Here is a 10,853-nt window from a genome sequence, read left to right as displayed (position 1 = left end):
TTCACATATCTCAATACTCTCTTGGCAGTCTCCCAGTGATTGGAGTAAGGTTTCTTCATGAATCTACTCACCAAGCTAACAACATACACGATGCCAGGCCTTGTCGAAGTCATATACATCAATTTTCCAACCAAACTTCTGAATATGGTGGAATTAACAAGCTTTTTTTCACCCTCTTTAGATAACTTCAGACCTGTAATGCATATAGTAGAGACTAGATTCGCATTTTCCATCTTGAACCTTTTGAGAACTTCATTTGTGTAGTTTTCTTGTGAAATAAAAATTCCTTTCTCGGATTGATGAACTTCAATGCCAAGAAAATGATGAAGTTCTCCCAAATCTGTCATCTTAAATTATGCCATTATTGAGTGTTCAAATTCTTTCAACATCTTCACATCATTTGCTGTGAAAATAAGATCATCATCGTAGAGACTTACAACCATGAATCTTCCTTGAGAATTGCCTTTGATGTAGAGAGTATGCTCATATGGACATTTTTGGAATCCACACTTTTGAAAATAAGAATCGATGCGGCTGTACCAAGCTCGGGGTGATTGCTTCAACCCATACAAAGCTTTTTTCAACTTGTAAACTTTTTCTTCTTCTCCTTTTTTGACAAATTTTAGTAGTTGATCAACATAGACTTCTTCTTTGAGAACACCATTCAAAAACGTAGATTTTACGTCCATTTGGAATATTTTTCAATTTTTTTGGGTAGCAAGAGAAATAAGTAACCGAATTGTCTCAAGTCTTGAAACTGGAGCAAATACCTCTGTAAAATCTTCTCCTTCCTTTTGCTTGTATCCTTTTGCAACCAGTCTTGCCTTGTGCTTGTTGATAGAGCCATTCGAATTCATCTTTGTCTTGTACACCCATTTGACTCCAATTAAATTCTTGTGCGGCGGCAAATTTGTAAGCTCCCATGTATCATTGTTTTCAATTGAGCAAATCTCTTCTTTCATGGCTTTCCTCCATATTTCTTCTTGATATGCATCATCGAAAGAAATTAGATCTTCTCCTGCAAAGAAGGCAAAGAATACAACATCATTTTGCACAACTTCATCAGTTACATCATATAACTCTTGGATGCTTCTCGTTTTTTGGATCGGGCTGGATGAAGAAAAATTTGATGAAGAACTTGGGGAAGTAGGAGGATTTCCTGCTTGAGTATCATTTTTAGCATTCTCAATTACTACCTCTTCTTCTTCTTCAAGTTCAAAAGGAAAAATTGACAAATTTTCCTTTTCAACTTTCATATATTCAAACATAGAATTTTCATCAAACCGAACATCTCGGCTTATCACAATCTTTTTTGTCACAGGATTGTACAACTTGTATACCTTACTTCTTTCACTATAGCCAATGAAAATACATTTCTCTGACTTGTCATCCAACTTGCTTCTTATTGCATTTGGAATATGAGAGTAAGCAACACTCTCAAATACTCTAAGATGACGAACACTAGGCTTTGTACCATACCACGCCTCATGTGGTGTGCAATTCTCCAAGCTTCTTGTCGGCAATCTGTTGATAAGATAAACTACACAGGAAACAGCTTCAGCCCAAAATCTTCTTGATAACCTCTTATTCTTAAGAAGACATCTAGCCATTTCCATAATTGTTCTATTCTTTCTTTCACACACACCATTTTGCTGAGATGTATGGCAGACTGTCATTTCATGCCGGATGCCACTATTTCGGTAATATTTCTCAAATTCTTTTGAAAAATATTCACCTCCACGATTTGTCCGCAAGGTGTTAATTTTTAGCCCAGTAAAGTTCTCCACTTCTGCCTTGAAATCTTTGAATCTCTGAAAAACCTCTGGTTTTTCTTTGACACAATACACCAATAACTTTCTTGAGTAATCATCAATGAAAGAGATAAATTAACGATTACCTCCCAAAGATGAAACTGTCATTGGACCACAAAGATCCGAGTGAATAAGTTGCAATGGTCTTCTTGCTTTCCATGAGGATTGAGAAGGAAAAGCAATTTTGTATTGCTTTCCAAGCTGACATGCTTCACAAACATCATCAAGCCGATCGATTTTTGGTAAACCTCTGACCATCATCTTCTTTGAAAGCATCTCCAAATTTCTATAGTTCAAATGTCCATATCTATCATGCCATAACTTTGAAACTACTTTATGAGCACCAATAAAGCAAGACATATTCTGATTTTGAAGGGTGAGAGAGAAAAGATTATTTGATACCACTCCAACTCTAGCAACAACCTGATTTTTCCTTGACAAATAACAAGCCATGTCACAGAAATGAATATCATACCCCTTCTTCAAAAGATGTCCAACGCTAAGTAGATTATTTTTAAGACCAGGAACGAAATAAACTTCAGACATCTTCTCTACCCTTCCTTGCTTTGTTTTGAACTCCAACTCACCAACACCGCTAACTTTGTAAGCTTTGCCGTCTCCTACTTTTACTTCTCCACAATCAGATTCAAAGAACTTCGAAAATAAATTTTTGTTACCTGTCATATGCTTGCTAGCACCACTGTCTATGTACTAGACATCATTAATCTCTCCACCATAAGACACGAGCAACAAAGTTTCTTGCTTTTGCTCTTGATTATTTTGTACTATATTAGCTTCATTTTTCTCTTCTTTCTTGTACCAGCATTCACTTGCCAAATGACTAGGTTTGCTACAATGATAACATTCAAAATAGCCACGACCTCTTCCTCTTTGATTTTCACATCCACGTCCTCTTTATAGTCCTCTAAATATCTGACTTTGATTGGCTTCTTTCCATCCATTCTCCGTGCTTGCATCTTCACCTCTTTCACGAGCATTTGAGCCTCTTCCTCTAAAATTTCTTCCTCTTCCACGACCACAATCTCTCTCTCTTTGATTTTTAAAATCTCATTTCTTCTCATTTAGAGACAACTTTGACTGGAGTGCTTGATCTAGATCTACTTCCTTCTTCTTCTTGTTTAATCTTTCTTCATGGGCTTGCAACAAACTTGTGAGTTCATCAATAGTCATGTTACTCAAGTCATTTGATTCTTCAATGGCAACCACAATGTAGTCAAATCTGGAATCCAAAGAACGAATGATTTTCTCAACACTACGAATATCATCCATAGTTTTACTATTTCTCTTTAATTGGTTGGCTATGGACAAAACCCGTGAACAGTAATCAGAAACTAATCTCGACTCAATTTTTTGCAATCTTTCAAACTCACCTCGAAGAGTTTACAACCGAACTCTTTTCACCTTTTCATCTCCTTTGAATGAATTTTGTAAAAACTCCCATGCTTATTTTACCGTGGTGGCACAAGATATTTTTTCCCAAGCCGCTTCATATGATTGAACTCATTAATATATCAAAAATAAGGCTTGCTGATTTTTCTTCCTTGATTTTCTTAGACACTCTTTTTGAACTTGTGTTAATCCTTCTTCCTTTTCAGCCTTAACTTTATTATAACCTTTTTCAACAATCTCTCAAACTTCTGGAGATCCAAGAAGAGGTTTCATTTGGATACTATATTTGCCATAATTTTTTTTGGTTAATTGGGGAACAGAAGAAAGAGAAATAGAATTGTTCATTTCAATCGAACAAGGCTCTGATACCAATTTGTAGAAGATTGATTAATATTTGGAGAAATAAAACAAAGAAAATGATAAAGAATATAATGAAGAAGAGAAATAAATTTTGTATGGAAGAGAAAAAAATTCTTTCTAATAATCTTTTTATTTCACTCACACAATTCATTCTTCATCACATACAACTCTTTATATAGGAGTTGTAATTGACTATTCATCTATATCACTAAATGCTAAGAGTTGTGACTATTCATGCATGTGTGTAACTTTTCGTCTTCAAGTCTCTTCGCATTATTAACTCTTCATATTCAAGTCTCTTCACATTCGTAACTTTTCATAATTTATTTTGTGCAAGATTAATTTAATTATGTGCCAACAAATTGTTATGTAAAAATACTGTGCTTTATCTTTGTTTTAATTGTAATAATATGGGGCCATTTGGGAAGGCCGATTGAAATATTAAAACATAATGTTTTAATGTTATTAGTCGTTTAATGAAATGATTCATTTTGGGGACACGTGGACTGTTAGTTGTCAGGTGATTTTTTGAGGCCATTACTCACACTAAAAAGCAGAAGCAAAGGTTGAAATGATGGTAAATTGGAAAACAAATTTCTCATTCTCATTCTCATTTCTCTCTGTATTTTTTACCTTTCTTCTTCTTCTCTCCTAGATCTTTATTTTTCTCTCGTAATAAAAGTATTAGAGCCTTTCGATTCTCATGGCCAACAATGGGGTCACTACCAGGTTACAAAAGGAAATGAGTATGTTGTAGCAAGAATTGTCTCAGCTGCATGTAGAGATTGACTCTAATATTGACTCACGTCTTAAGAATTTTCATGAGACTGTCAAAGGTGAGATCCATACTGAACTTTATTCTCTTTTCGAGCAATATTTTGCTCAAAACTCTTCTTCAATAGTTGTTGGGATAAGTCTAGACAAGGGCAAGGGTATCTTGAGAAGCCCTCTATCTGGGATTCCTTCAAGGGAGCATCTCGCAATTTCACCTCTACCAGATCTACCGAATATGGGAATGCCAACTCGAGTTACCTTCATGGACTTGATTACAAAAATTACACACTAGAATGCCTAGTTGATGGAACGGACTTCAGGGGTTGGTGGGCAAAGTTGGACCAATTTTTTGAAGCTGGGAAAATGACTGAGAAAGCCAAAGTCAGAGTGGTCATGTTGTATTTGGATGGCAAGGCACTGGATTGGCATCAATTCTTTGTGTAGAGGCAGGGAAGGTTACCTCAAGTATCTTGGGAGGTGTATGCTAGGGGGTTGAAGGAACATTTTGGGTCTGACACATACCTGGACCCCCTGTCAGAGTTGATCTCACTCAAGCAGCTAATGTCTGTTAATTAATACCATAACCATTTTCTAAGTCTCCTAAACCAGTTGAAACCTGAAGTAGGCCAGTATTTGAGACTATTTAAACCCCAAACTCTAGTAGATGGTTACTTGTTGGCTAGACAGGTAGAGGGCATCTTATTGGGGCATTTAAAGAGAAGTTTCATTACAAGGAGTAGAGTCAGTCACTTTAATTCATTTTTGCCTGGATCTAAGACTTCGCCGACCTCTAGTAGCTCACCAACAATCTTAGGGTATTCCAATAGTAGTGTGCAATAGAAGACTCCTGTCAAAACTTTGTCTCAAGCTAAAATGGAAGAAAGAAGGAAAAAGGGCCTTTGCTTTTGGTGTGTTACTAAATACACACTAGGGCATAAATGTACTAAGTTTTAATTGTATCAACTCTTGATAGAATCCAATCCTAAGCAGGAAGGTGACTTTAAGAGTCCAACTTCTGAGGAGTTCCTAGATTGCAATGAACAACTGGAGGTAGTGGACCAGGAACCTGAGAGCAACCTACTAGTATTGTCCTTGCATGCCTTAAATGGTTCTCAAGGGCATAATACTTTGAGGATTTCATCTTACATTAACCAATTGGAGGTGATTATTTTAGTGGAATCTGGAAGTACACATAGGTTCCTAGATGCCAAGCTAGTAAGGAGGCTAAATTTATCAGTTGAGTAGACCATTTCATTGAAGGTGATGGTGGAAAATGGGGTTAGACTTTCTATTCAAGGGGTATGTCGATCTGTCCAATGGGAGGCACAAGGTTTCTTCTTCCTTACTGAGTTTTTAGTGTTGCCAGTAAAGGGTTGTGAGTTTGTGTTGGAAATTCAATGGTTGTTGTCTCTTGGTTCCATCATATGGAAATTTTCCTCTTTGACTATGCAGTTCGAGTACTTAGGGCAACATCAAATTCTTCAATGCATTATTCTAGGGAGTATGCACCTGATATCAAATTGTTAGTTATCCAAATGTTTTAACATGGTTGGACATGGAGCTTGTCCAATGTTGTTGACTACTGGCCAATACACATCCCTCACTATTCCAGATTCTTATATACAACCAGATATACAAGCACTCTTGGCAGAATTCGAAGATGTGTTCCAAACACCTATTGGACTACCACCTAATCGACTTCAAGATCACATGATTCCATTGATTTATGAGGGCAAAGTTCCGAAGGTGAGGCCTTACATATATCCAATGGTCTAAAAGGTTGAAATAGAGAAACTCATCCAAGAAATGAAGCAAGGTGGGGTGATTCAAGATAGCAATAGTCCTTTTGCTTCACCTATAGTCATGGTGAAAAAGAAATATGGTAGTTGAAGGTTGTGCATTGACTATAGACAACTCAACCAACTCACCATCAAAGATAAGTTTCTCGTACTCGTGATTGAGGAGCTTCTGGATGAACTAAGCCAGACACCTTTTTTTCTAAACTGGACTTAAGATTAGGTTACCATCAAATTTGAATGTGAGACAAAGACATACACAAAACAAATTTTAGAACTCATAAAAGGCATTATTAATTTATGGTAATGCCCTTTGGGTTAACAAATGCACCCTCAAGTTTTCAGTCTTTAATGGATGTTATTTTAAAGAAACTGCTTAGAAAATCAGTCTTGGTGTTTTTTGATGACATATTAGTGTATTCAAGGGATTGGTTAGTTCACTTGAAACATTTGAGAGAAGTGCTGCAAGTGTTAAGAAGCAACCAGTTATTTGCTAAAAGAAGCAAATGTCAATTTAGTACCAACCAAGTTGAGTATTTAGGCCATGTTATTTGTGCTGATGCGGGTCAATTATTTTAGTGTGCAAGCAACAGTAACTTATCTTGGTCTAACTTGTTGGAAAAAATCTTAGATGTTGGTTGGCAAGACCATAAATTACAGTAATTGTGTAAGGATTTACAAGGCCAACCTCACTCACGCCCTAAGTCTCTTGGGATGGTAGAGTTCTTAGAAAGAAGGAGAAAATAGCTGTGGGAAACCAGCTGGAACTGAGAAAGGCCATATTTAATCTTTTTTATGGAGAGGCGATTGGTGGTCATTCAGGAATACATGTCAAAACATGGGTATAAGCGAGTCCTATCTGTCAAAAAAGCAAAAGTGACATTGTTGTTTATCTTGGCTTACTACAGCCATTGCCTATTCCTGATAGGGCATGGGCTGTCATCAACATGGATTTTGTAGAGGGTTTACCCTTATCCAAAGGCAAGACCACCATCTTAGTGATAGTGAAGAGATTGACCAAATATGGTCACTTTATTGCTCTGACACATCCTCACACTGTTGCCAGCGTGGCTCAGGCTTATTTGGATCATGTATATAAGTTACATGGGGCCCCTAAGTCTATTGTTTCAGATAGAGACAAGGTTTTCCTTAGTTATTTTTGGCAACAACTCTTCAAACATCTTGGTACTAAACTACACTTGTCAACTGCAAACCATCCACGAACAAATGGTCAAACAGAAGTTCTAAACAAGTGCTTAGAAAGATATCTTAGATGCATGAAAATAGAGAAACCTTCTGAATGGGCCAACTGGTTACCTTTAGCAGAATGGTGGTATAACACCACATTTCATTCAACAATCAGTTCCACGCTATATGAAGTCATGTATGGTTAGGTACCCCTTATTCATTTGCCTTATTTGGCTAGATCTTTGCAGGTAGGAAAGGTTGACAGAAGCCTTAGACATTGAGAAGAACTGAAAAGGTTGCTCAAGTTTTATTTGAAAAGGGCACAAGAGAGGATGAAGCAGATAGCAGACAGGAAGAGATCAGATCGACAATTTAACGTAGGAGATCTGGTGTACTTGAGGCTTTAGCCTTATAGACAACATTCTCTGCAAAAATTAATGAACCAGAAACTTTCACCAAAGTATTTTGGTCCTTACCCTGTGGAGGCAAAGGTTGGAGAGGTAACCTACAAATTGAAGTTACCTGTGGGAGCTCAAATTCACTCAATTTTTCATGTTTCCCAGCTGAAGAAACATATTGGTTTAGGTTTCGCAATTAGTAATCCTGACTTACCTCTTATAGATTCAGATGGTTCTATCTTGAAGGAACTAGTCAGAACTTTTGAGAGAAGGATGACTAAGAGGAGCAATCAAGCTACTACTGAGGTGCTTGTGGAATGGACAAACACATATTCAAAAGACTTTACCTAGGAAACTTGGAGTACTTTCTAGCAATAGTACCCTACTTTATCCTTGAGGACAAGGGTTAGCTCTACGGGGGAAGTACTTGTTATGGAAGAAGAAAGTAATGGTGTTTGAGGCAATAGCAAGCTGCTGCAAATGTTTGAATTTCTATTATTTTAGTTAGTTTAATTGTTATGTAAAAATGTTGTGTTTTATCTTTGTTTTAATTGTAATAAGACGGGGTCATTTGGGAAGGCCGACTGAAACATTAAAACGTCATTAAAATGTGACATTTTAATGTTATTAGTCATTTAATGAAACGGTACGTTTTGGGGACACCTAGACTGTTAGTTGCCAGGTGGTTTTTTGAGGCCATTACTCACACTAAAAAGCAGAAGCAAAGGCTGAAATATGGTTATGAAATTGGAAAACAAATTTCTCATTCTCTCTTCCTCCTTTCTCTCTGTATTTTCTCCCTTTCTTCGTCTTCTATGCTAGATCGTTCTTTTCCTCTCGCAACAGGAAGTTAAAAAAGAAAATGGGAAAAATTTAATAGAGTAGTTAGCTAAAAGGAAAATCCGGGAATGAGAGAAGGCATGCTTGGAAGGAGGACCCCACAGGCATGTGGCCTCATGTGTTCCATCGTGATGAACAGTAACCAATGAAAAAGCGTATCCCCCGTTCTTGCTTTTGTCATATCCCCTCTCCCTTAATACCTTCTTCAAATAATGATTAGTTAGTTTAATTAAAGATTACAGAAATAAATAAAGAAAATTTGGGACTTGTTAAGCACTCTTCGTATGTGTTAGTTTGCTTCACATCAGATGTCCTATTCCTTTATAAAAACAACCCACGTGTTTACTTTCTATGGCTGCTTTGCAATCTGTTGGTCAATCTGTTCATTGCTGTTATGTATATATATTTCAAGATTTTCCATTGGCTAATTTTATTTTATTAATCCAATTAAGGGTGTTCAATGAACGGAGATGAAAACACAAGTGGCCCTTTGAAAATAAACAAATGAACTGATAGGTGATGTATGAAACTGGTGAGAATCCTATCAGGTTTATATGCGACATGATTAGAGCTTGGAAGATGACAATTAATTTATGTTTTTTCTTTTCTTTGATCGAGCCAGTTCCATCAAAGAACAGGAAAAAGAAAGGAGAAGAAAACATGCATGTGAAATTCAAAGGACTGTGAGTGGGGTCTTTGAAACGAGGTTCATGTGAAAAACAGTGTATGGGTGTATATATGATCGGTTAAAGACCAAAACTGGTTTTTCAAAGTGTTTTTTCTGCATATGGGAAAAAGTAGAGAATTGTTATAATCAAAATACCATTAGGTAGAGATACCCGAAATGCAAAGCCTGAATTTTCACTAGAGGTGGAAATTGACGGTACAACCAAGATCATCATCTCCAATTCCAGGAGTACATTTTATTTAATTTTCCACATGGGAAACAAATTAGATGAACTGTAATGGCTTTTATATATATATGCCATGGACCCCAGTCTTCTTTATTTCTTCTTTCCTTACATGATTATGTTTTTTTTAAAGACCAGAATTCATGGAATTAGGCAGCATATAATCCCCTCTAGACCACTATGTATATGCCATTCATTTTGATATATTCTTTCTTTACTTGCAACTAGGCCTATAATCTGTCATGGAATTTGGAAGAGATATCAACATCGAGAATGATGCTTCTCATTGTCATAACAACTTGCTTAGCTCTTATTCCGTCGTCTCTTACACCGCCACTGCCACCTCTTCCACTTGTTCTTCCTCCTCGACTTCGGGTTGTCATCCAAACGGTGTAGCTGAAAAAAGATTGAAGAAAGGTGGAGATATAGAGAATGATGATAATGAGAACAAGAAGAGACAAAGGAGTACTTGTGGTAATAACGATAGTAAGCACGGGACGTTCCGAGGAGTGCGTATGCGAAGTTGGGGCAAATGGGTGTCTGAAATCCGAGAACCGAGGAAGAAATCGAGAATATGGCTCGGAACATACCCCACAGCTGAAATGGCTGCTCGAGCTCATGATGTAGCTGCACTTGCCATTAAAGGTCCCTCGGCTTACCTTAATTTCCCTGAAATCGCAAAGCAACTCCCACGCCCTGCTACTACGTCTCCCAAAGACATCCAAGCAGCGGCTTCTCAAGCGGCTGCCTCGACATTCCTCGACACAAGGCAATGCAACGTCCAGACCGAAGCTGGAGTAAGCCATGAAGAACTTCACAATACACAAGAATCATCAAGTTCACCCTCCATTGATGACGACGACACCTTGTTCGATCTGCCCGATCTAATGATCGATACTGCGGACCGAAACGATGGATTCTGCTCTTATTCTTCATCGGCATGGCAAATATGTGCAGTCGATGCTGGGTTCCGGATCGAGGAGCCATTCTCCTGGGATTACTACTAGCAAACACACATATCATTTCACTACGTGTAATCTTTTTCATAGTCAATACCCTCTAACTTTGAAAATTATTCCTCTCCTCTCATTCAAATAATATTCCAAAGCATTTCCTTCATCACAAGGAAAGCTGGCTCTTGAATCGTGAATCTAGTGGTTTCTTTTCCACTTTAATCCATTGAGATAATTAAAAATGAAATCTCCACCGTAAAATATTAATATAAGGGCGAGTTATTCATTGCGAGTGTAATTCTTCAACGCCACTTTTGTTTTGTTTTCTGGTATTATTTGTTTAGCAAAAACGAGAAATTATACTTTTTTGAACTTTACTGCAATCAACTTTAAAGCTAGCTAGGATGAGAAT

The 10,853-nt window shown here is 37.2% G+C and overlaps 1 protein-coding gene across 1 annotated transcript; it reads left to right on the top strand.

Annotated features, from left to right (window-relative positions):
- The first annotated feature begins 9,128 nt into the window (after window positions 1–9,128).
- On the top strand, window positions 9,129–10,638 carry LOC105791690 (ethylene-responsive transcription factor ERF034). Its single transcript, XM_012619892.2, has one exon. The coding sequence runs from the start codon at window positions 9,731–9,733 to the stop codon at window positions 10,493–10,495; it is 765 nt and encodes a 254-aa protein (XP_012475346.1). The 5' UTR covers window positions 9,129–9,730; the 3' UTR covers window positions 10,496–10,638.
- Window positions 10,639–10,853: the final 215 nt, after the last annotated feature.

The sequence above is a fragment of the Gossypium raimondii genome, chromosome 8 (assembly GCF_025698545.1).
Source record: "Gossypium raimondii isolate GPD5lz chromosome 8, ASM2569854v1, whole genome shotgun sequence".
NCBI classification, from domain to species: Eukaryota; Viridiplantae; Streptophyta; class Magnoliopsida; order Malvales; family Malvaceae; genus Gossypium; species Gossypium raimondii.
Note: the sequence above shows the minus strand (reverse complement) of the source record. Positions and strands in the feature narration are given on the sequence as shown.

Excerpts from the sequence above, each read along its gene's own strand:
- LOC105791690 (XM_012619892.2), top strand. The coding sequence starts at position 9,731 with ATGGAATTTGGAAGAGATATCAACATCGAGAATGATGCTTCTCATTGT.